General features: G+C 62.1%; 1 protein-coding gene across 1 annotated transcript; it reads left to right on the top strand.

Annotated features, from left to right (window-relative positions):
- The first annotated feature begins 7542 nt into the window (after nt 1-7542).
- On the top strand, nt 7543-19358 carry HS3ST2 (heparan sulfate-glucosamine 3-sulfotransferase 2). Its single transcript, XM_074841248.1, has 2 exons — nt 7543-8009; nt 18086-19358. Exons 1-2 carry the CDS (start codon nt 7543-7545, stop codon nt 18702-18704), a joined length of 1086 nt encoding a protein of 361 aa, XP_074697349.1. The 3' UTR covers nt 18705-19358.
- The last annotated feature ends 3017 nt before the right edge of the window (nt 19359-22375 follow it).

The raw sequence follows: 22375 nt of genomic DNA, 5'->3' as shown, positions 1-22375 counted from the left end.
ATCAGGGGTAATTAACAGACCTTGCATTTCTGTGAGATTAATTAATCAAGGAATCCAGAGCAAATCAATGCGGGCAGGAGGGAAGCAGGGGAGGGAGCAAGCAGGTGTCGTGGGGCTGACGTGCTGCCTGACCCACTTTTCTGGGCTGAGAGCGGAGCTGGGGTCCCCACGCCGGCTCCCGCGGCCCCCGGGGCTGGGCCACCCCCCAACCTCACTCTGCCCCCCCCCTCGGCACAGGGGTCTGTGTGGCTGCAGCAACATGGGGCCTGGCTCCTGCTGCGGGTCCAGCCGGTGACAGCACCGCAGCGGTGCTGCCGGCACCATGGGGGTCCGGCCTGCGGGGTTCAGCCCCCCAAAACCTTCATCTCTGCTCTGCCCGCTCCTCAGCCACACACTGTGCCCGGGGGCCGTGGGGCCGGTGGCTGGAGCACGGTGGCATCCCTGGCGGAGTCTGCTGCAGCCGTGCCAATCGTTACCGGTGGTTTGGCTGCAGGCGCTTTCTCTCCAGCTCCCCAAGGAGACACGCATTGAGATAATCCAGACAAAATGATGGATGTACGTCGGTGTCTTGTGTATGGATCTGGCTCGGCGTTTGTAATATTTTGTTGCTAAGGAAGCCCTCGTTTGTGGTGTGATAGAGGACCCCGTGCCAAATCACGGAAATGGATGTGCTTGTAGTGGGAAACTTAATCACCAGAGGGGAAATGCCCACCTCGTTTTTCTCATGAAAGAGGAATGCAGCGCTTTGATTTTTGGCTCCAGTATAAACAGGGTGTGATTAAATATTGTTTCCCCTCTCCTTCTTGTCATTAATCAGGATATAGCTGTGAGCGCTGGGTGTGACGTGGGGACACTTGCTTTGATTCCTCAAGTTCTTAAATGGTTTTGTTCTCTTTTCAATCCCATTAAAAATAGAAGGCAGGGTGTTTCAAAGTGCTGGAGAGTGCTTCTGATCTGAAGGTTGCGTGTTCACCGGGAAACGCGTCTTCTGCAGCCAGCGGCTGCACCAGCGGGAAGAGCCCCGGCTCCTGCAGCCCTGCCCCGCCGTGGCACCGCGGGCTGGCGGCCTCATGGCACCGGCGTGAACCGGGGCTGGGCCCCGCGCTCCATCCCTGGGCAGCTGGGCCACCACCAGCACGCTGACTCCTTGTAGCACATCTGCCACCTCCTGCGCAGCCAGAGGACGCTGCAATGTCACCGGCAGCTGGTTTAGGCTGTTCCCAACAGCCGGAGAGGGGTGTTGGTGCCAGGGGTTGTGCAGGGAGGAGAGCACAGGCAGCGCCAGCCCAGTCCCAGCTCAGCTCATCGCACAGGGCAGGATGGGTCCAGCCCCGCAGCCCCTCCTGCTCCCCTGGGCTGGCAGTGCCCTGCAGCTCTGCGCTGCTGCATCTCTGCCCCTGCCTGCAGCTCGCCAAGACAGGGAACACTTCGCTTGTGAGCTCCCACCCATGAGCTTCACTCACTTGCAGATCGGACTCCCGTGGAAATGCACCAGAAACTGCTCTCAAATAAATTAATTTTAGTGCAAAGCTGCCACAGAAGCTTCTGGTGTCCTGCCTGGCACAAACTCTTGTGTCTGGTACAGCCGCACTCCCCTCCCCGGGCTGCCAGCAGCAGGTCCCTACCGAGCAGCCCCACGGAGAGACCCTGGGGGTGCAGGTCTCCTCTGGGCCCCCCCATCCCAGGTGAGGAGCATCCAGGTGAGGAGCATCCAGATGAGGAGCATCCAGGTGATTAGTCAGGACCTTTAAATTGGTGGCAGGTGAGGCTTTAAAAGGCTCCAGCAGTGCAGGGTTGGGGTTGGTGTTGTTTGGGCCCCCTCTGCATGGGCTGGCACAGAGCTTGGGGGAGGCTCAGGTGGGTACCCTGTGCTGGGGGGGGTCCCAGGGCCCCCCCTGCACCCCCCAGCATCGGAGCCACTGGACTGCTTGCCTGGAGGGGTCAGAAGAGGAGGGAGCTGCTCACAGATGCCCAGCAGAACCCAGGAGATGGTGCAGGTGGGTTGGTGCTGGTGTTGGGGTGATTGCAGGGACACCCCCACCCTGGGCTGGGGGGCTGCTGAGCCCTCTGCCAGCACCAGTCCCCCCTTTGGTCTGTTGTGGGTGTTTAGCCAGCCCATGGCTTCTATCATGGGGAGTGACACCTCCTGGCACGCAGAGAGGGTCTCCCCAGTGCAGTGAGGAAGAAGAGAACAGGCCTTCCTGCACCCAGCGATGCTGCCAGAGGACATGGCAGTGATGGGAGTGAGTGTGAATTACCCTGTTCTCTCCCTTCAGTGTGAATGGGGCAGCTTGCTGCTTATTTTCTGCCTTAAAGTTTACATAAGGAGAGGATGGGGTTATAAAGCTACAGAAGAGCTGGGCTGAACATGAGGTGACACTGAAAACAAGCTTTAAAAAAAAAATTACCAGCTTGTGTTTGAGTACAGATTCCTCATTTGCAGTTAAATATAATTGTGAAGGTCTGTGAGCCAAAGAGATATTTCTAGTTATTGGAGAACTAGCTGCTGCCCCTGTGATCCCCAAGGAATGATAATGAGATTTAACCTAAGCAGACGCTGTGGAGAGCTGGGGAGAGCTTCGTGCGTGGTGGTGTAATGATGAGGAGCAGAGGATGGTGACAGGGTCCCCGGCTGCTGCAGCGTGTAGATGATCTCTGCCGGCTGCATCACGTTCTGCACTGTGCGGCTCGAACAGCGGCTCCGCGGCACGAGATGCTGCCGGGGGCTGCCCAGAGCCCCCCGACACCAGGAGGGTGCCCCTGGCCCCTTCGAGGGGAGGAAGGATGCTCGGGGTGGAGAGAGGGAGGATCCAGCTGCCCTCGAGGGCCAGGACGTGCAGAGCCTGGGGGTCATGCTTGCTCTGCCTGCTCCCAGGGTCGTTCCCCTTCCCTCCTTGGGGCCTTCGTGCACCTCCACCTCCAGCGCAGCCAGGAGGTGCCCAGCCCTGTGGGCAGGATTCGGCCCGTGGTCCTGTGGCAGCTGCTGCCTCTGCCCAGTCAGTCGTGGCTGGGGATGGAGGATCAGCCTGACTTGGCATTCCCCTCTGCCACTGCAGCACCAGACCCCATCCCGGCAGGAGCAGCCATTGCCTCCAGCGCGGTGGGTGGCAGGGCTGGGGCAGGAGCTCGGGGGTGCTGGTGCACCCCTGCCCACCGCCAGTTACGGTCTTTGCAGCGTCAGTGACAGATATGTAAGGATTAAATTGCAGTAATCTCTGTAATCTACTCAGGGAGATTAAAACCTCCCCCCGCCCCCACACTTTATCCCTTTCATTCCAGGACTCCGCTAGCAGTGATTACAGCCGGGGGAAGCCATTTAGCTTTTAAGCACCACTCCATCCTGCTTAAAAATGCATTTCAGAATCAAATGAGTTTGTGCAGCATGGCCAGGGCTGGCTGCTCCGGCTGGGCAAGAGGCTCAGAATTAGGACCAAAGTAGCTTGAGTCAGAGTCAAAATTAAATTTATTGTTTCTGGCCTTATTCAGAATACAGTGCTTTTCCAACTGATTAACGAGGCTTAATGGGAGTTTCAGACTCAATTCAAGGCAGCTCGGAACGTCTCTGCTTCCACCCTGATGTCTGATGGGCACTTTTGGCCTCCGCTGCCCTCGAGACCCCCCACACTTCAGAGCTGGGAGCCCTGCCAGCCGGCGCCGAGCGGGGTGATGTGAGCCGAGGGGCTGCGGGAGCTGGGATCAGCCTTGGGAAGCCGCTCTGGGGTCGGGGCAGCTGAGATGCCATTAGCTGATGGGACTCAGTATTGCCTCTGTCCCCTGCCCCACCCAGCCTGGGGCTCTCGCCAGGGCCAGGATGGTGCGAGGGCTGCGCCAAAGAGGGGGGAGGAAGAACGACCTGAGTGCTGACTGACAGCCACTGCGGTGATGCCAGAGCCTTTGGCGTTGGCTGGAGCGGGAGGGAACAGTCCCAGCGTGTGGGACTGGCCAGGTCCCGCTGGCGTGTGCCCCACCACGGTGCCTGCAGTGTCCCGGGGATGTGCCACAGGTCTCCAAGCACTATCATCCCTGACCCCCGTCCTCGCACCCTCCCAGCCCCCCGTTGCTGCCCACGGATCTGGCTCGGCTGCACCCCTTGCTCCTCTGATTCCCGGCTACAAAACACTGAAATGTCCTTTTTCCAGCTCCAAGTCTCCAGCCAGGACAGGGAGAAGGGGTTGATGCCTGAGCAGCAGGCCCCGTGGTGGAGGCTTTACGCCAGTGTTCAAGGGCACTGCCAGGGCCGTGGGGCTCAGCCCAGCTGCCCTGCGGCACCACAGAGGCGCCCCCGCCCCGCCAGGTACACATACCGCTCAGCCTTCAGCTCCCAGCACCAAGGAAGGTGGCAGCTTGTCAGCCCAGAACCCAAAGGTTGTTAATGACATACATATTAGACACAGAAAACTGGATTAACAGTGACACTTTGGCCCTGAGGGCTTTTTTCTGACTCTGGAAATAGATTTTAACCTTGATCTCTTCTGCCTACAACCTGAAGACATCAAGGGCAGAATACCACCTTTAATCTTATTTGCTATTTCCAGTATGCATTTATTGCTCCCCTTTTTTCCTATAGGTTTCATGTGCTCCTAGCACAGACTTTCGTTGTGTATTTCTGTAAAAATCTTCTGATCCCTACATTTCTGCAGCCGTTCTCTCTTTGCCTGCCTGTGCTTGGGATGAGCCCTTGGACTGGGTCCCCCCTGGTGAATCCACTGAGCCGGGAGCCCCTCGGCAGTGGTGCTCACCTGCTGTCGGTCTGTGGCCCAGGGTCATCAGTGCCGGGGGGGGGGCGGGGGGGGGCGCAAAGCAAAAGGGCTGAGGGACGAGGACAAACTCCAAATACCTTCCACAGTGTTTGTGTCACAAGTGCTGTCCAGGCTCGGCCCCCGTGGTCCCGTGAGCTGGGCGCTGCTCAGGCAGGGTGGGAAGGGAGGAGCAAGAGGGGCTTCCTGGGGGCATTCAGACAAAGTGTCTGGGGGCAAACCAGCACCCAGGACCGTGGGGTGAGCTGCGACCGGCCTGTGAGGGGCCCTCAGGGATAATGCTGGGCCGGGCAGTGCGGGCTTGAGCTGCTTTGATAAATCCCACCCCAGCAGGGAGATCAGAGACCTTGGGAGCGATGGAGGAGGACAGATGGGAAAGATCAACTTGGGAAGAGAGCCAGGAACCCCGGAGAGGTGAGGAGGAGAGGGGGGCACCCGTGGGACCCCGAGAAGGGGCTAACGGCTGTGGAGAAAAGACAGAGAAAGGTGTAAGGCTGGCAGCAAAACGCAGCAGTGCCAGCTCGGTTCAGGAACGGGTGAAGGGGGGGCAGAGGGGGGGCAGAACCTTCTGCATTGCTCGCAGCCATTCCTCCAGCCCCCGTGCTGCCGAGAGGGGCACCTCAGCAGCGGTTCAGAGGGCTCCTTCCTCCCACGATGCTGGGGCAGCTCTGGCAGCTGCACGGGGCCTGGCTTCCCGCCGCCCCCCGCGGGGGGATCCCACTGGGGCCCGCTCCTGGGGCTCCTGTTAGCGCAGGTGACGGGGCTGGGAACGTGCTGAGAGCGCCTGAAAGCTGTTGTTTATGTGGAGTGGGGGGTAAACAGCAAACATGTCATGGGAAAGACGTGCCCTGCAAAGATACAAAGACTGAAAGGAAAATTGTCAGCTTCACAAAACATTTCTCTCTTGCAAGCAGAGAAACCTGGAGGTGTCTAGGCATCCACACCCGCTTTATTTATCCAGACGCCTCTAATGTTCATGCTTAAGCAATGTGTTTGCTGCCGAGGCTGGATCACCACATGGAGGCAATAAAACGGCTAAAAATGGAAAACCCAACTTTTCCACAGATTTGGCAGTTTGTCACGGAGCGGAATCGAGCGATGGACACCTCCCGCCGCTGGCAGGGGAGCCCGCCAAGGCCCAGCCCCACGGCTGCCCCCGCTCCCCTGCTCCTGCCCGGGCAGGGCAGTGTCCCTGGTCGAGGGGCTGGAGCCCCGTGGGCTCTGTCAGGGCCACTGGCCACTCGGCTGGGCTGGAGACCGCACGGCCTGGGTGAAGGCCCAGCCTGGCTCTGCCTCCCTGCCTTGACCCCCCCTGCGCCTGGCCTGGCCCTGCAGAAGCTGCTGGCGCCCAGAGCAACGAACACGGCACCAAATGTCCCAAGTGTGAAACCCCCGCGGGTCGCCTCGGCGGGGCAGGGTGCTGAGCTGGGCTCTGCGAGGACTCAGCTCCCGTCCTCCGCTTGAGCTCTCCTCAGCCAGCAGACTCTTTCTTCCTTAACAAACTGTGTTTAAACTCCCAGGGAGGTGCGATCCCACCATGCCAGTGCAGGGCAAAGGGGCTGCTGGTGACAGCGCTGCTTTCCAGCGGGTTTTCCATCTTTCTTCACACCGGCCCCACGTTCCTGGGTGCTGCACGAGAGGACACCTCACCCCCCGGGAGTGGCTGCCAGGGAACTCAGAGCATCCTGGCTTGCGCTGGGCTGGCGCTTCTGCCTGTCTCTCTCTATCACCATCCTCCTTCCCAAGTAACAAGACAAGTAGTTTTCTGCAGCTGAACAAGCCCTCAGAGCTGAGGACGCGGGGACAGCGACTGTTAACGTGTGAGTGGTGCTGCACGCCCGGCAGCCCTTCGGCTTCAGCGTGAGCAGCTGAGCAGAAGCCGGGGCTGGCGGGGAAGGAAGCGGGGGGACGGAGCAGCAATCCGTGCCCTGCCACAGCCCCTGCTTTTCCTTCTGGTTTTCCCGGGCCAGGCTGCTTGTAGGGCGTCACGAACCCCCGGGTGAGGCCGCGCGTCCCCAGCCTGGCACAGAGGCTGAATTCTCGCATCGCCTCCGAGCCCTCCCTCCGCGCTCCCCGGCGGCACCGCACGGCCGCTGGCCGCTGTCCCTGCCCTTGCTGGGGACGAGGAACCGCTGCTGCCCTGCGGGGCGGTCCCCCCCACCCCAAGCCCCCCCCGCAGGATGCCGGTGCGGCGCTGAGCGGCCCCGGCCCGGGGGAAGGTGCAGCCCTGGGGACTGCCCGGGCTCGGTGCCTCGTTGCCCGGCCCCGGTCCCGGCGGGGGCAGCCGCGGGGGGCCCCTTCCCCGGCTCCGCACCGCCGAGGGCTTGCTGCCGGTGCGGGGCTGCCCGGGGGACCGCCCGGGATGCTCGCACCGGGGCCGGGCCGGGCCGGGCAGCGCCGGGCTCCGCGGGGGAGCGGCCCCCCCCGGTCCCGGTCCGGAGGGCTCTGGGCGGCGGGAGCCCCCGGCCCGGCCCGGGGGAGGCTGCGGCCGCCGAGCGATCGCGGGGGCTCCGGGAGGAGCTGACGTCAGGCGGCCCCTTAAATAGCAGCGCAGCCGCCTCTGCCCCGGCACTTCCCGCGGAGGCGGGAGCCGGAGCCGCCGCCGTCCGAGCGCCGCGCCCGCCGGGGATGGGAGCCGCGGCGGCGGCGGGGGGGGCGCGGCGGGCGCGCAGGGGCCGGGGCGGCGGGCGCAGCCCCCCGGGGCGGCCCCGGGGGCACCGGCTCGCCCCGCCGAGCCGCGCCGGGCCGGGCCGGGCCATGCCCGGCGGCGCGGCCCCATGGAGCCATGGCGCATAGGGCGCTGAGCGGGCGGGCTCCGGCTCCGTCCCGGCGGCTGGCGCGGGGCGTCCTCGTCCTCTTCACGCTGTCGCTCTCCTGCTCCTACCTCTGCTACAGCCTCCTCTGCTGCTGCGGCGGCGGCCCCCCCGCGCCCCGCGCCCGCTGCGCGCCCCCCCGCCCCGCCGCCGCCGCCAAGAAACTTCTGCAGAAGTCGCGGCCGTGCGGGCGGCCGCCCCCCGCCCAGCCCCCGGGCCGCCCCCCGGAGCCGGAGCCCCCCCCGCCGCCGGCCGGCAGCCCCCCCGGGCCGGCCCGCCCGGGCGCCAAGCGCCTGCCGCAGGCCATCGTGGTGGGCGTCAAGAAGGGGGGGACCCGCGCCGTGCTGGAGTTCATCCGGGTGCACCCCGACGTGCGCGCCCTGGGCACCGAACCCCACTTCTTCGACAGGAACTACGACCGCGGGCTGGAGTGGTACAGGTAAGGGACCCCCCCCCGCCTCCCCACGGCGGGACATCCACGGGCCGCCCCCCCCCCCCCCCCGCCCCTCCCGGCGCCTTCGGGGCGGCCGCGGGTCTCGGGTCCCCTCGTGTCCGCGGCGGGTTCCGCCACGTCCCGCGGAGCCGGCGGACAGTCCTTGTGCCGTGGCACAGTCGCGCTCGGGGAATGCTTCCTCCTCCTCCTCCTCCTCTTCCTCTTCCTCCGCGTCCCGCAGTGCGGAGCGGGGCCCGGGCAGGGCAGCTGTGACCCCGCCGTGCCCGGCTCCGTGTGTTCCCCCGCAACGGCCACGGAACGGCGGGAGCCGCCCAGCCCTGACGGGAGCGGGTCTGGTTTCCCATCCCACCTGAGGAAACACCCGCCTGCGTGGAGGGGCCTCCAAAACACGAGGGATGAGGGGCCCACCGGCCAGCGACCCTCCCCGCAGCCCTGCCCCGAGCGCCGCGGCACCCCCCGCCATCGGGTTTATCTGGGAGAGGGACAGTCCCCGTCCCTCACCATCGTGTCTCCGAACTCACATTGGGTCTGGCCGAGAGCTCCAGGAACCTCCCGAGAACCAGCAGGAGATGGTGGGATTTTAATTTCAGCGAAGGCTTTTGTGAGGAGCTTGGGGGGGCTCGCGGAGAGGCAGCAAGTGCCCATGTGAGCAGGTCACGGCATCCATGGGCTCGTCTCTGGCCCGTGGCCCCGCGCTCAGTGCCGCTCGCCACTGTGTCCGAGCCAGCGCAGGGGTGGCTGGGCTGCTCCCGGGCAGGGCATCGGCCTCAGGAGGCAGAGGAGGGCTCGGCCTGGCCACGGCTGCCTGTGAGCTTGCCCAGGGGAGAGGAGCCCCGCGGTGCGTGGCAGGAGGCAGCCGCAGGGCCACACGCCTCCCTCGCTCCACCTTGGCAGCAGGATGTCCCGTGTTCAGAGCCAGGCAGCGCTCGCTGGCTGCCATGCGGGTCCGGAGGCACCGTGACACCCGGTCCCGGTGTGTCACCGTGCTGGGCTGGTGTAAGTCCCACCCGTGCCGGTTTGGGACCGTGAGTGGGTCCGAGCTGCGCTGCGCAGCAGGTGCTGTGGCCTGGCGAGGCGTTTGGCTCCTTTTGCAGCGGTGCTGGCGGCGGGTGCCGGGAGAGCCCGGGCAGGCGCGGGTGGAGCTCGCCGAAGCTGTTTCTCCCTCCCAAGGCTGTCCTGCCTCCCGCCCCGCTCCTCCCGCCCTTCAAGAGCAGCTGCGGCTGTGTCCTTCGCCTGCTCTCACTCCTTGGTGGGTCTGTGTCATTCCCCCCCCCCCGGCCTCAGTCGCTGTCCCCCATCCTGCACCACCCAACCGCCAAGAGCCGGGAGCAGCGCAGCCATACAGGCGCGTGCGGACAGGGGCAGCGGTGGCTTCGCTGAAGGGCATCAGCGCGGCGGGACGGGTGATGGAGCGGGACACGGCTCCTGGCTGAGCCCCTCGCCCAGAGGGGAGCTGTGCGTGCTCAGCACCTGGCTGGGAAGCCCACCCCCCCCACCCCTAGTCCTGAGCTGGGGTCCCCCCCCGCAGTCCTTGGCTCTCGTGATCCCCACGCGCGGTCGGTGCGGGCGATCCGGGGCTGCCCACACCTTGGCGTCGAGGGGCTGCGGCAGCAAGCGGCCGACCTCCCGTTGTGGCTCAGCCTGGATCCTCCCTGGGAAGGGGCTTGCCCGCGTGCAGGGGGGACGCGGCCCATGACAGCAAGTGGCTGCGGCGACCGGCAGCTGCCGAGCGAGGTGGGGGAGCGATGGGGCACGGTCGGGCGAGCAGCGTGCTGCCCCGGGCCTGGCTCTGTGTCGGGATCGATGGAGAGATCACACTGGAGCAGCGGAGCCTCCAAATTAGTTCAGCTAAAACAATTAAATGACACTTCCCTAGTTTTATCGCTTTTTTCTTCTTTTTTTTTAACCTCGCAAATGTGCCAAAACTTAAGCACAGAGGCTGCTAATGTATAAAACGTGGAATTGATTTTCCTCCTTGCAAGTGGAGCAATTAAATGCGGAGCAGGTCTAACCCGCAGCGTGATGAGCTCCTGTCGCTCTGCCAAGAGGCCGGGGCGCGGGAGAGCCGGGTGGTGCCGACAGCCACGTCCTGGGGAAGGGCAGAGCCCACACCGGGGGCTGTGAGGGGCTGCCGGGCCGGGACCCCGCGGCGGGGGGGCTGCTCCTGGCCTGGTCGGCGGCTGTGCCCAGCCTTGGAGAGGTGATGCTCTCGTGCTTGGGGGGTCTCTGCGAGTAGCCCGGAGCACAGACCCCTCGGAAAGGCAAAGGCAAAGGCTTTCCCTGTCGGGATCAGAGCCTCGGCCTGCAGGAGCCCCTGGCTCCATCCTTCCCACCTCCTGCCCCAGTGGGAGCCGAGCAGAGGGACCAAGTCTTCGATGCGGCTGAGAGTGGCCTCAAAGCTGAGCCCCTGCGACGCTTCGGAAACATCAGTGCTGGAAACATCGGAGCCTGTTTTCCCACATTCTCCCAGCCCCGGCGCTGCTCTGAGATGGCAGCAGTGGCAGAACCAGCGGGAGGGGACATCTCCTGATCCACCTGTCCTTCCCGGCTCCAAATGTCGTGCTTGCTCACAGCTGCTGCTTTGACGGTGCCTCCTGCCTCGGCTCCTGCCGTGGCCCCGGGCAGCCTCGGCTGGCTCCGCTCTGGGGTCGACACACTGGGCAGAGCCCGGCCCCTCTGCCCGTCCCCTGCATCGGACCTCTGCCCGGGAGCTGCCTGCTCACCAGACCCAAAACGCCCGTGCCGTCTCCAGTTCCCATCAGCCTCTCTAATCCACCTCATTAGCTACAGATACACTACAGGAAAGGTATTTTTAGCAAGATCTGTTTTAAGAGAACTGAAACCAAACAGCCAGCTACTGGGGAATATCGATTCATTACCAATCCTGGACTAAATGTTCAATATAGAGCTTTTTCCTGCTGCAGGTAGCGTCTGCCAATAACCTTCAATATTTTCCAGAACACAGGGAAGACAGTGTCGTTTAATTTGCAGTTAACTTGGAGCAGTGACTCTAATTACAGCATCTCAGGGTGCAGTTTTCCTCCCTGGGATTCCTAAGTGACCCTGTCAGACGCTCCAGCATTATTTTCACAGAGAGGGGCTTTTCCTCGCTGGCCGGCTGCAGGCTGGGCCCGGCTCCTGCCCAACAAGTTCCATCTGGCTCCCACACGGATCCACCAGCCTGAGTCCTGCCCCAGGGACGGTGCTTGGGCTGAGCCCCGGTGTCCCCATGTGCTGGTGCGACAGGTCCCTGGGGCCACCTGTGCTGCCCCTGGTTTCGGGGAGCTCCTGGGGCTGGGGCAGCGCCGGGGGAGCCGACCCCGCCGGGCGGGAGCATCGCTGCGCCGTCGCCCCGTCCCTCCACCCGCGGGAGGGAGAGGAGGGAGCCTGCGAACCTGCTCCCGCACTCCGCCTCGCTAATTGCTCTCTGCTAATGGCCGGGTTGGCTCTCACACAAATGGGAGCCCATTAGGCTTTGCCCAACAACACGGACTGTTTTGTGGGCTTGACTGACAGTGCATTTTGCTAAAGTTAATTAGTAAGAAGAGAGGAAGGCAGCAAGCTTCAAGGATGCTTTGAAATTTCCTTGACTTCAGAGAGTGCCCTGGCTCTGAGGAATGGGTATGAAACCTCCAGTGGAGATGTTTGTGTGGGGCTGTTCCCTGGTCACTGCCTTGCCTCCGTCTGCCTGTGGGCAGTGGTCCTGCCCTGCCCTCCTCCGGGCGGGCCCGGGTGCTGTAGAGACCCTCGCTCAGGCCCTGGAGGGCTTCCTTCTGTGGGAGAAGGGCTGGGAGGTGAATCCACGCAGGGTGCCAAGCCTTCAATATTAATGATGTGTGTTCCTGCTCTGTCTTCCGTGACCTTGTTTGTAAATGCTGCAGTTTGCTCTAACCTTCCCTTCGGTGGTGTGAAATCCAGCCTGTAACCCAGCGTGGCCTTGGGCACGGATGCTTCACGAAGCTTTCGAGTGAAGGACATGGGTCCCTGGTGACCTTCGGTGTCTGTTGAGGTGCTGTCTGTGGGATTTGTGTGCTCGGGGGCTCCCGGGCACGCAGCCCCCGGCACCCGGCCTCTGCGGCTGGGGACGGGTGTCTGCGGCCCTGGGTCCTCCGTGTCCCGGGTGCTTCCCCGGCAGCGGGTGCGTTGGACGTGGTGGAGTCACCCACATGCGACGTGGCGTCTGTGGGACCTGCCGCTGGGTCGGTGTGGTTTGTTCTTGGTGCCGCCGCGTTGCCCTTTGCCCACTCCTGAGCTCTGAAGAATCACCAAGTGGGCAACGTATCTCTGGCACCAGCTTTTAATTAGGGAATCGCTGCAGCAGCTGGGGCACATTAGGTGATTTTTTAAAATGAATATTAATTTTTGAAGTTTTACCTGTGGAAGGAGTTGCCTTGGAAATGGGAGATGCGGGGGCTCCAGCCTTCCGTGGGCTCACGCTGGGCTGGGGCTGCTTGTCCCAACCCCACAGTAGCCTGGGCTCCGTGGGCACCACGCTGGCAAGGCCTCGCCACCCGCTGCTTCCTGGCCACGCTCCCCTCGGCGCTGGCCTTGGGCTTTGTCAGACCCTCAGTCAGGGCTGGATGGTTATTTAGGAAGATGGGAGTTACACAGCAGCGCGTGGGCATGAAGGGCGGCGGCAGCGTGCCCTTTGGAAAAGATTTTGTTGACTTAAAGGACACTGCAAATCTCTGGAGCGTTTAAATGATTAAAAATGAATCAGCAACAAAGTTAATTACTGTGTTCACACTGCTTTTATGCATTGAAATGTCCCTCATTAGCTGTCTGTGAGCACTGGTGTAAATTCTTTGAACATAAACATTTATTAAAAGCAGTCGCTCCATCATTAAATCCGAGGCGGTGGCAGCGGGGCCATGGGGCTGGGCCAGGGCTGCCTGGGCCACGGTCCCTCGGGGTGGCATTTCCCCGCCATGGACGTGGTGCACCTCGATCGACGTGGGCTGGGAGGGGGCTGCGAGTCCGTCCGGCTCAGCGTGGGGGGGACCCTGCGCCCGGGGCCGGCCCTCGCCGGGATCTTCCCTGCAGAGCACCTGCCATGCGGCTCTCGGCCGGGCTGTCCCCGTGCCCCAGACTCAGCCGGGAAGAGCTTTTCATCTTCCTCACACATCGGTTTCTTGCATGCTTGACCCAGTTTTGCTTAAACCTTCGTGTAGCTTTGCTTGAGCTTTCAGCTACTGATGCTGCCGCGGTCCTGCTGAGCCCAGGGGAGAGCCAGTGGTGGCTGTCAGCTGCCTGCACGGCACGGTGTGGCACGGCATGGGATGGCACGGCACGACACAGCCCCCTCGGCAGCGAGCAGGGCAGTGCCGACTCCCGGGCAGCAGCTGGGCTCGCTCCGCCGTTGCCGGTGGGGTTGTGGCGGTGCCGTCCCCAGCTCCGGGCGAGGGGGCGAGGGGAGGGGACCTGCCGTCGGGTCAGGGTGGCACAGTCCCATGGGCCCACCCCGCTGCCAGCCTGTGCTCTTGGAAGATTTCCCGTGCTCGTCCCCAAGATATCGGTGACCCTCGCCGCTGCCCTGCGAGCCCCAGCCCCTCCAGCCCTGCCGGGAGTGGGTGCTCGCTTGTGCTGGGGGTTCTGACCCCCAGCCTGGTGCCTCACCTTGCCCTGGCTGTGCCCAGGATGCAGCCCTGAGCCTGCAGCAGCAGCTGGAAGAGGGAGAGCGCACAACCCTCGTCATGAGAGCCAGCACTCGGGGTTTTTTGCCAAATTAAACAGTTTGCTTTTATGCCGATGAGTGGATGGAGCCCAGGATTACGCACACGTCAGTCTGTAGCCACCGAGGAGAGCCCGGGATGCACCTGCCACGTCCTCGCGTGCAGCGACCTGCTCAGGCAAATATTTACCCAGGAGCTGCCCTGCTCTCCCCCGCACCCCGCGAGCTGGATGGAGGGACCGGCCGGTGCCATTATGGGATTCTCGGCTGGGCGCTCTCCCCACGCACGCTTATCTGCAATATCTCAATCGCCTGATGAATTTTTGTACAAATTCCTCCCTTGGAGAGTGTTTCACGCATGTTCAACATCAAAGCAGCGCAGCCAGCAAGGGAGCACATGTTTCTTTAATGTGGGAGTGTTGTAGGGGCTGCAGGGTGCCCAAAGGCAGATTATAAGAAAATTAATAATTCAGGTCGAGGAAAGGTGCTGGTGAGACATTGACTCCTTTGGGGCGAGGCGCTGCCTTCGCACGGGGCCGCGCTCGCTGCTGCTGCCGCCCCACAGCCGTGGGGGCTGTCCCGGGGCCGTGCCAGCCACTGGATGTACCTGACGTGCCCCCCCCTGCAGTAACGTGAGCCGACATAACCTCTGATTCTGCAGGTTGGACGGGAGCGTTAGTGCCCAATTCAAATGGCACTAAAAGGGCTTTAAGAATTGAGTAACTGTAATGAAAATAATCTCTAATTCCAGAGGAGTGAGTGCCGTCTCTCCAGACAGAGTAATGCGTCGAGCGGGGGATGTGGCTGGCGCCAGGGATGCCCCTCACTCCCCCCAGTACGCCCAGTAGGTCCTGCTCTGTGGGGGCCCAGCCCCGGAGGGGTGTTTGCAGGGCATTGTTGCACGCGTGCCCGCAGCCCCTGACTGACGGGCTCTCCCCGGGGAACCTGTGACACCCCTGATGATTAAACGCCTCTTGGTTGGTCAGAGCGTCGCCCTCCCTGGCGAGAGCAATGGGAACGGGTGAAGTGAAAAGCCTGCGGCTGCTGAACGGCGCCTGCGGATGGGAGCAGGCAGCAGAGCGGGCAGTGGAGTGGGCAGCGAAACAGGCAGCGGAGCTGGCAGCAGCTCTTGCCCAGTCAGGGAGCTCTCTCCGAGCTTTTCTCTGTGAGGGAGGTGGGTGCAGGGCAGGGACAGGCTGCTCCTGCTCTCCAGCCCGTGGCCTTGCTGCGAGGCCGGGGTGGAGTTTGCTCCGCTACGTCCCCGATGATTTCTGTGCCGAGCTGCCCTGGTATTCACTCAGCATCAGCGTTTTTGACCTCCAATTCTGCCGCATCGCAGATTCCCATCACCAGGATTTGGTGCGGGGGGCTCGTGCCGGGCGGAGGGAGCCTCAGTATTTCTTCATGCTGTCAGGGAGCCGGAGGGGTTGGAGGGGAGGGCTGGGCCAAGGGCAGCAGCCTTGTGCTGCCCTCCCGGCCACCCAAGCCACCCCCCACCCCTCTGGCAGCAGAGGTGACCCCCCAGCTCTGCCGTCGCGGGGGGACCCATTATCGAGCAGGGTCGTGGGGGCAGCCATGCCATCCCCCTCCCCGTGTCCCTGTCCCTGGAGCAGGGGGCAGCTCTGCTGACCCTCGGCACCCGGGGGCTGAGCAGCAGGTTTGGCGTCTCCTCTCCATACCCCGTGAGTACTCCAGCCGTCCCTCCCTGCTGGCATCGCTGGTACGTCACCGTCACTGTCACTGTCCCTGTCACCGTGCTGGCGGCAGCTCTGGCACCGCCTGGCAGCGCCTCGCCCAGCGTGTGCTGGGAGCCGGGGCCGAGCCCGGCTGGGAGCTTTGCCGAGGTTGCAGGCGCCCAGGATGGGTCCCTGTGCCGGGAGCGGCTCCTGCCTGAGCCCTGGCCACAGGCCACCGTGAGCAGGCCACCGAGAGCCTCCCCACCTAAACATGCAAGCCTTGGGCCTGAAACTCTGTGACATGCTATTTGTATGCAAATAACTCCGTGAATGCAGAAGTCCAAAAAAATCATTTTAAAGTCAACTGTAATTAAGTTTGCAATGCATTTCCCTGCTCTTGCAGCCCTGGGGATCCCGCCGTTAGCGTAGAGATGAATGCCTGGATGACATTTTTCCCCCTTGCATGGTTTCACTGGTGATTTATTTATCTATTCAGGTTGTGTTTTGTTGTCTCAGCAGTCTCTGTTGTTCAGGAGCAGCAAACACTAGGAGTCCATATAAAAAAAACCAACTCTTGTCTCATTTCAGTAATTTACTATGCAGAGATTTTGTGTTTTTCATAATGGATTAGAACCTGTAATTTTGTTTTTTGAATACATGGACCTAATAGCTCACGTAATGAAAGTCTAACAAGCCTGAAGATGAGCCATTAATGAAACAGCAGTTTTATGATTCTTCACCAATATATTGTAATAGTGAATCACTTATAAAGCTGTCCCGTGCTGATTTATGATGAAACTTGTTTGTGATGCGGAGATACAGCCGTGGTGCCTGCCACTAAATTAGCATTTCCTGACAGTCATTAAACAATGGGAATCGTAATCTGGATTTATGGGGTTTGAAGCGGCGCAGTGGGAAAGGCCAATTAAGCCACATCGGTGCTCAGGTACCTCTGTAAAACAGCCCTGCTAATTTATGCTAACTAATTAGTTTGTTCTCTTCCAAATGAGGAAACCGGTCGAGAGCGCATGAGGGTGCCTGGGCTGGCCGCCGCGCTGCCCCGCTCCTGGCCCCACGCGCAGCCCCCAGCCCCTCGCCCACGGGGCAACGGGGCGGCAGCTCTGGGGCCGCACGGGGACCCCGGCCCCGTGCCAGCGCCCAGGGGAGCGCGGTGGCCTCAGCCCTCATCCCCAGGAGCTCCGCAGCAGCCTGGTGCAGGCCTCGGGGCTCGTCTCAGTCTCTCTCTCCGCAGGTCTCTTCCAGCTGCTCGTCTGGTCCCCCCGGGACCACGGTCTCCTCTTGTCCCCACGTCACCTTCACGGGGAGTGTCCCAGCTCCAGTGGGGACCCACCACTGGGCCCCCGGAAAGGTGCAGCAGGAGGTGACCGGCTCAGGGACACCCCTCCTGCTCCTGGGTTCCCCGTGGCCAGGCTGCCTGTGAGCTCCCCGCAGCCAGTGTGCTGCTCCGTGCCAGGCACCTGTGTGTGCCCTGCGTTAAATATACGGGCTCAGTTTTAAAAAAAATTCACCGTTCCTCATAAAACTGCCCCCCAGCAGCGCCTGCCTGCGCCTCTCAGCCTGTTCATCTGCACAGCTGAGCCCAAACCGGCCGCTTTGTGAACGCAAGACACCAACTTGTGCTGCCCGGTGGGAAAAGAGGCGGATGTGTCTGAGCCATGAACTGTCGGGAGGTGCAGCAGTGGGGCACTGGCCTTGTCCTGCTGCCGGTGCTCCTGCCTGCTCCCTGCCTGCTCCCTGCCTGCTCCCTGCCCTCTCCCTGCCCGCTCCAGCCAGGGGACCCTGTGGCGCCATGAATCTGGCTGCAATGGATTTAATAGTTGACTCTGGTAATACAAGACCAATTTATAAATCTTTCCATCCCATTAGTTTTTATTTGATTTGGATGTTCACATGTCAAAGCAAATGATTTAATTAGTGCTAAGCTGGGCTGCAGGGACGCCACGTTTTCCCCCAGTCTGGTGCTCCCTCCCTGGCCTGGCAGCCCGGCTCTCCGTGCCAGAAACAGCTGGGTGCCCGCAGGACCTGTCTCGGAGCCTTGGGCAGGCCCTGGCCTGGCAGGTGATACACTCATGGGCACGAGCCCCGTGTCCCCGGGCAGCCCCTTGCTCCCGGCTCCCACCAGTGGAGCAACACAGTGCCCCGGGGTCTCATCCATCCCTCCCCACAGCTTTCCGTGGCGCTGGTGTCACACAGCCACCGTGCTCCTGCATCCCAGCCCCGCACAAGGGTTGTAGGAACAGGGAAGGAAAGGCTGAGCCCGGCATGCGGGGTGATGCGTCCGTGCCAGGACCCGCTCCCCTTCCCGCTGCAGCTCCGGCCCTTTCCTTGCATCAGTAATGAATTCACTGCTGATGGGGACGGAGCAGCCCCGGGGTCCCCAGCAGCCTGGCCGCGACCTTGCCCTCTGTTCTGCCTGGCTCTGGGCTCCCTCAGGAGTGTCTCTGCTTGCTGCTGTGTGTGCGGGGCAGACGGTGCCCCCATCCTCTGCGCGGGGGGGCCCCTGGGGCTGGTGTGGACCCGGGAGATAACCATGGCCAGGGGCCTTTGGCAGCACTGCAGGAGGGAGCTGTGCAGGAGCTTCTGCTGCCTTCTCCTGCTGGGAGGGGACACCCCCCCAGCCCCATGCTGCAGACACCACCTCCCAGTGCCCAGCCCAGCTCCTTCCTCACCATCACCTTCTGCTTTGCTTGCAGGAGCCTGATGCCACGAACACTCGACAGCCAGATCACAGTGGAGAAGACCCCCAGCTACTTCGTCACCAAGGAGGCACCACGGCGGATCTTCAACATGTCCCGGGACACGAAGCTGATCGTGGTGGTGAGGAACCCGGTCACCCGGGCCATCTCAGACTACACGCAGACGCTCTCCAAGAAGCCAGACATCCCCACCTTCGAGGGGCTGTCCTTCCGCAACCGCAGCCTGGGGCTGGTGGACACCTCCTGGAATGCCATCCGCATCGGGATGTACGCCGTGCACCTGGAGAGCTGGCTCCAGTACTTCCCCCTCTCCCAGATCCACTTTGTCAGCGGGGAGAAGCTGATCACGGACCCAGCCGGGGAGATGGGCAAAGTCCAGGACTTCCTGGGCATCAAACGGGTTATCACAGACAAGCACTTCTACTTCAACAAGACAAAAGGCTTTCCTTGCCTGAAGAAGTCGGAGAGCAGCGGCTTGCCTCGCTGCCTGGGCAAGTCCAAAGGCAGGACTCATGTGCAGATAGACCCCGAGGTGATCGAGCAGCTTCGGGACTTTTATAGACCTTATAATATCAAATTCTATGAAACAGTCGGGCAGGACTTCAGGTGGGAATAAGCATCCAGGAGCAGAGCTGCGGTGATGTGAGGCTGCAGGCTTCCATGAGGGGGGCCCAGGGGGGCTGGAGCTAGGACCCCGGCCAGAATCCATGAGCAGAGGCAGGCAAGGGGCTTCCCCAGCCCTCGGGAGGCCGGGATGCTCCTGGGCAAGCCGGGATGGGGGAAGACCCAGAGTCCTGCCCTCGCAGGGTGAGTGCCCACCAGGCGCAGCCCGTCCCAGCAGGTCACGGCACCGTGGTTTGCTCCGTGGGGTCCCATTTGCTTTTACCACCATGTGGTCCCCGGGGCCACGGGGATGGCCGCGTCCTGCAGCCTATGCGTGGGCTGCTCCAAAGCACGTCCCTCCTCTGTGTCCCAAAGCGAAGGGGCCCCCTGGCCGTGGGGCTGTCCCCGTGGGGCCACATCCCGCCACGGTGCTGGGCAGGCAGAGCTCTGGCCGCTCCACTTTGCCTTTTGTCACTTACGCGCAGTGTGTAACCATGAGGACAGTGAGATGTATCTGCTTGAAAAAAGAAGTCTATGAAAAATGTTGTACCAATATTTTGTCCTGTGAATAAAGCACAGAATCCTGCTGTTACGGGTACTTCAGTGGCACTAGCGTCCTTGTTCAGCATGTGATCCCTTTGTGTAAATAAAGGCGGCTACCACCGGTCCCTCTGCATCGGCTTTTCTTAGGGCGAGGCTGGGCAGCCCCGTGTGGCACCGCTGCCCGTGCGCCACTGCCAGGGCCGTGCCGAGCCCCACCGTGGCCGTGGGGCAGCCGAGGTGGCGGGCACAGGGCTGGGCAGGACAGCAGGACCCGCGGCACAGCCCTGCACGGGAGTTACAGCCGCCTCCTGCCAGGCGCGGGGCGGACGCTGCCGGGATTTATGGTCGAACTGAACAGGCTGTTTGACGGGAGCCGCCGTTACACCGAAATACCAAGTGCTGCACGCTTCGCCAGGTGCCCCCCGGCCTGCGCACACCTCCCCTTGCATCAGCCACCCTTGTCCTTTGATTTATCTCCCGGAGGAGCTGCGCCGTGGGCAGGCTCTGCAGGCAGGGACAGGCAGGTGCCCCCCCAGCCCTGTTGCAGCTGCACGAAGCCGAGCGGCAGCCGCAGTGCCCACAGACGGGTGTTGGGGCCGTGCCTCGGCACACGCATGTCCCAGGCAGCGTGATCGGCCGTGCCCCCTCGCTGACCCCCAGCCCTGGTCCCTGTGGGTCCCTGGTCCCCACCCTCGGCTGTCCAGACATCACAGTGCTGCCGTCTCAGGCTGGATCAGCCCCCGCTGCAAGCACCCCCCTGCTCCCCACACCCCTCAGAGCCCACCCCGGGGCCAGCTCCCCTCTGACTGTCACCGTGCTCAGGGACAGGGGGGTCCTCGCAGCTCAGCACCCTGCCAGGAGCTGGGATGGACGGGCTGCACCCTCGGGTGCTCGGAGGCAGGCACAGCATCACTGTGCTCTTGGCTCAGTGCCACTGTGGGTCTGGGTCAGCACCACCGTGAGCAGCTGGGGGGGGTCCAACCAGCCCCCATGGGGCTCAGCCACGGGGACGAGCCGTCGAGCGCAGCCCAGCAGCGCGGGGTCCCGGCCGGCCGTGGGAGCACCCGCAGGCGCGGCCCCATCCCATCCACAGCGATCCATCGCGGGAGCCTGTCAGCAGCCCCTGTAATGAGCACGGCTGGTCATGAATATCAATAACGGCTCTTGTTGGAGCGCTGTTATTTGCCTTTCCGAGCGCTGGACTGTTTGAATCATCTATTGATTTTCGTAGTAAATCTTGGGCATTTCTGTCAAAGGTTGCAATTTACCTTGAGCATCTAAATCTCCAGCCGAGCCTCCAGCCTCTCCCCGGTGCCTGCCCAAGCCGGGCATTGGGCTGTCCGGGCTGGCTGTGACCCAGGAGGACACGATGTCACCCCGTGGTGTGGGGGACACGGACACCCCCGGAGCTGGTGACTCCAAGGGTCAGGCTGAGGGACACGTATCGCTGAAACCTGTGCTCCCCTAGCACGCACCGCAGGATTCCCGGGGAGGGGTCAGCCCCGGGGGATCTGCCGGTGTGTCCAGAGCCCCATGCCAGAGGGAGCAGGGCTGGTGACTGGCAGGGAGCTGCAGCCCCAGGCCCCCCCCGTCCTCTGGCATGGGGCTGGGGGTGCCGTGGAGCAATGGGTGGTGGCCATGTGGAGATGCAACACAACCACAGACCCGTTTTGGAGGCCTTACTGGAAGTGATTACCATCCAGCGAGCTCTAATAGGAACAAATTGGAGGTAATTAGCAGAGATCTAATAGAGCCCTATCTGCATCTCTTCCACCATCATCCAGCAGCAGCCAGAGGAGCTGCGGGGGGGGCCCAGCAGCGAGGGTACCCAGAGCCAGCTGTGGGCAGGCGGAGGGAGAGCGGGGGATTAACGGCCGTCTAAAGGAAGATAGAATATTTTCTTGTATGATTTTTCCTTTAAAGGAGAAAAACATTCACAGTGAGACTCACAAATCCCAGCCTCGCAGTAGAAAAGCCATTTCCAATCCACTCCAAGGAGGCAGAAGGTGCCAGGTTAGATTGATCCCCCTGACAATACTGTATTAGTGGGAAATTAGAGCTGGAGCCTGAGGAAACCGCTGCAATATCAAACAATTACTTTACATTTGTCCTTACAAATGGAGGGAGCAGAAATGCGCTTAAATCAAGTATTAGATTTCCAAAGGGTAAGCAAATGAGGGCTCAGGAAGAGCTGTACTGAAAATGCTTAGCACATTAGGAGCTCCTAAAACGCAGCTTAAAGAGCCTCAGAGTAGACAACCTGCATTCCAAAGAGGCACGACGGGCGGTTTGGGAAGGATGGGAGCGGCGCTGGTTTGGTGACACCGACGCCGAGCAGAGGGGCTTCCAGCGGGACCCCCCTGGCTCAGCCAGTCTGGTCCTCCCTGCCGTGAATGTCCCCAGCCCGGGGAACCTGGGGGGCCCGAGCACATGTCCTGCTCCAGCCACCCCCTCCCTGAGCACGGAGGCTCTGGGTGAGCACCATGGTGCATCGCTGGCCTCCTCCTCCCCCCGAGAGCCCCAAAACATCAGCCGGTCCTGCCAGACACAACAGGGTGATTTCAAGCAGACTGGCTTAGCTGGACTAATCCCCTCCCAGGGTAAATCTGCTCTGAGCTCTGGCCTTGCAAGCACTGTGAGACCCGGCCGAGGCAGATAGGAAGGGACGAGAGCTTCTGGGTGAAGGTGTGGGACTGGCTCAAGGTCCAGCCACGGTGGGTCTGGCACCGGCCAAACCAGAGGACTCTCACCGGCCACCGGCACCTGCGGGGAGCTGGAGGGCCCTGATGTGGGGACGTCAGCGGGTGGGTGCTGGGCTCTTCCCTGACCATTGAGGTCTGTTCACAAAATGCTCGGTACGGCCCTGAGCGGGAGTGAGACCTGCGGTGCGATCGCAGGGAATTGGCTCTGAAAAGCGTGTCCTGTGTTATCCAGCTGCCGCCCTGAGCAGCTCCCACGCCGTGAAACAGCTGGAACAGTCGGGAGGAAAACGCTTTCTTAGGCGCAAATTTTATAAGCCAGCATGTAAATTGTAACGACTGCTGTATAATTTTTACTGGGCCGGAAGGTACGTGGCTTATGGCGACTGTTTCTTTGCAAAAGGGGATGTAGCACCTCGCTAGAGTGTACAGCAAAGCCTCG

Source organism: Strix aluco, chromosome 15, assembly GCF_031877795.1.
Source record: "Strix aluco isolate bStrAlu1 chromosome 15, bStrAlu1.hap1, whole genome shotgun sequence".
In the NCBI taxonomy this organism is placed as follows: domain Eukaryota; kingdom Metazoa; phylum Chordata; class Aves; order Strigiformes; family Strigidae; genus Strix; species Strix aluco.
The sequence above is the reverse complement of the archived record's forward strand: the minus strand, read 5'-3'. Positions and strand labels throughout refer to the sequence as shown.

What these genes read in the sequence shown, in the direction of transcription:
- HS3ST2 (XM_074841248.1), top strand. Translation starts at nt 7,543, where the DNA reads ATGGCGCATAGGGCGCTGAGCGGGCGGGCTCCGGCTCCGTCCCGGCGG. An exon ending in CGCGGGCTGGAGTGGTACAG is followed by an intron (nt 8,010 to 18,085) that starts GTAAGGGACCCC and finishes CTTTGCTTGCAG; the next exon opens with GAGCCTGATGCCACGAACAC.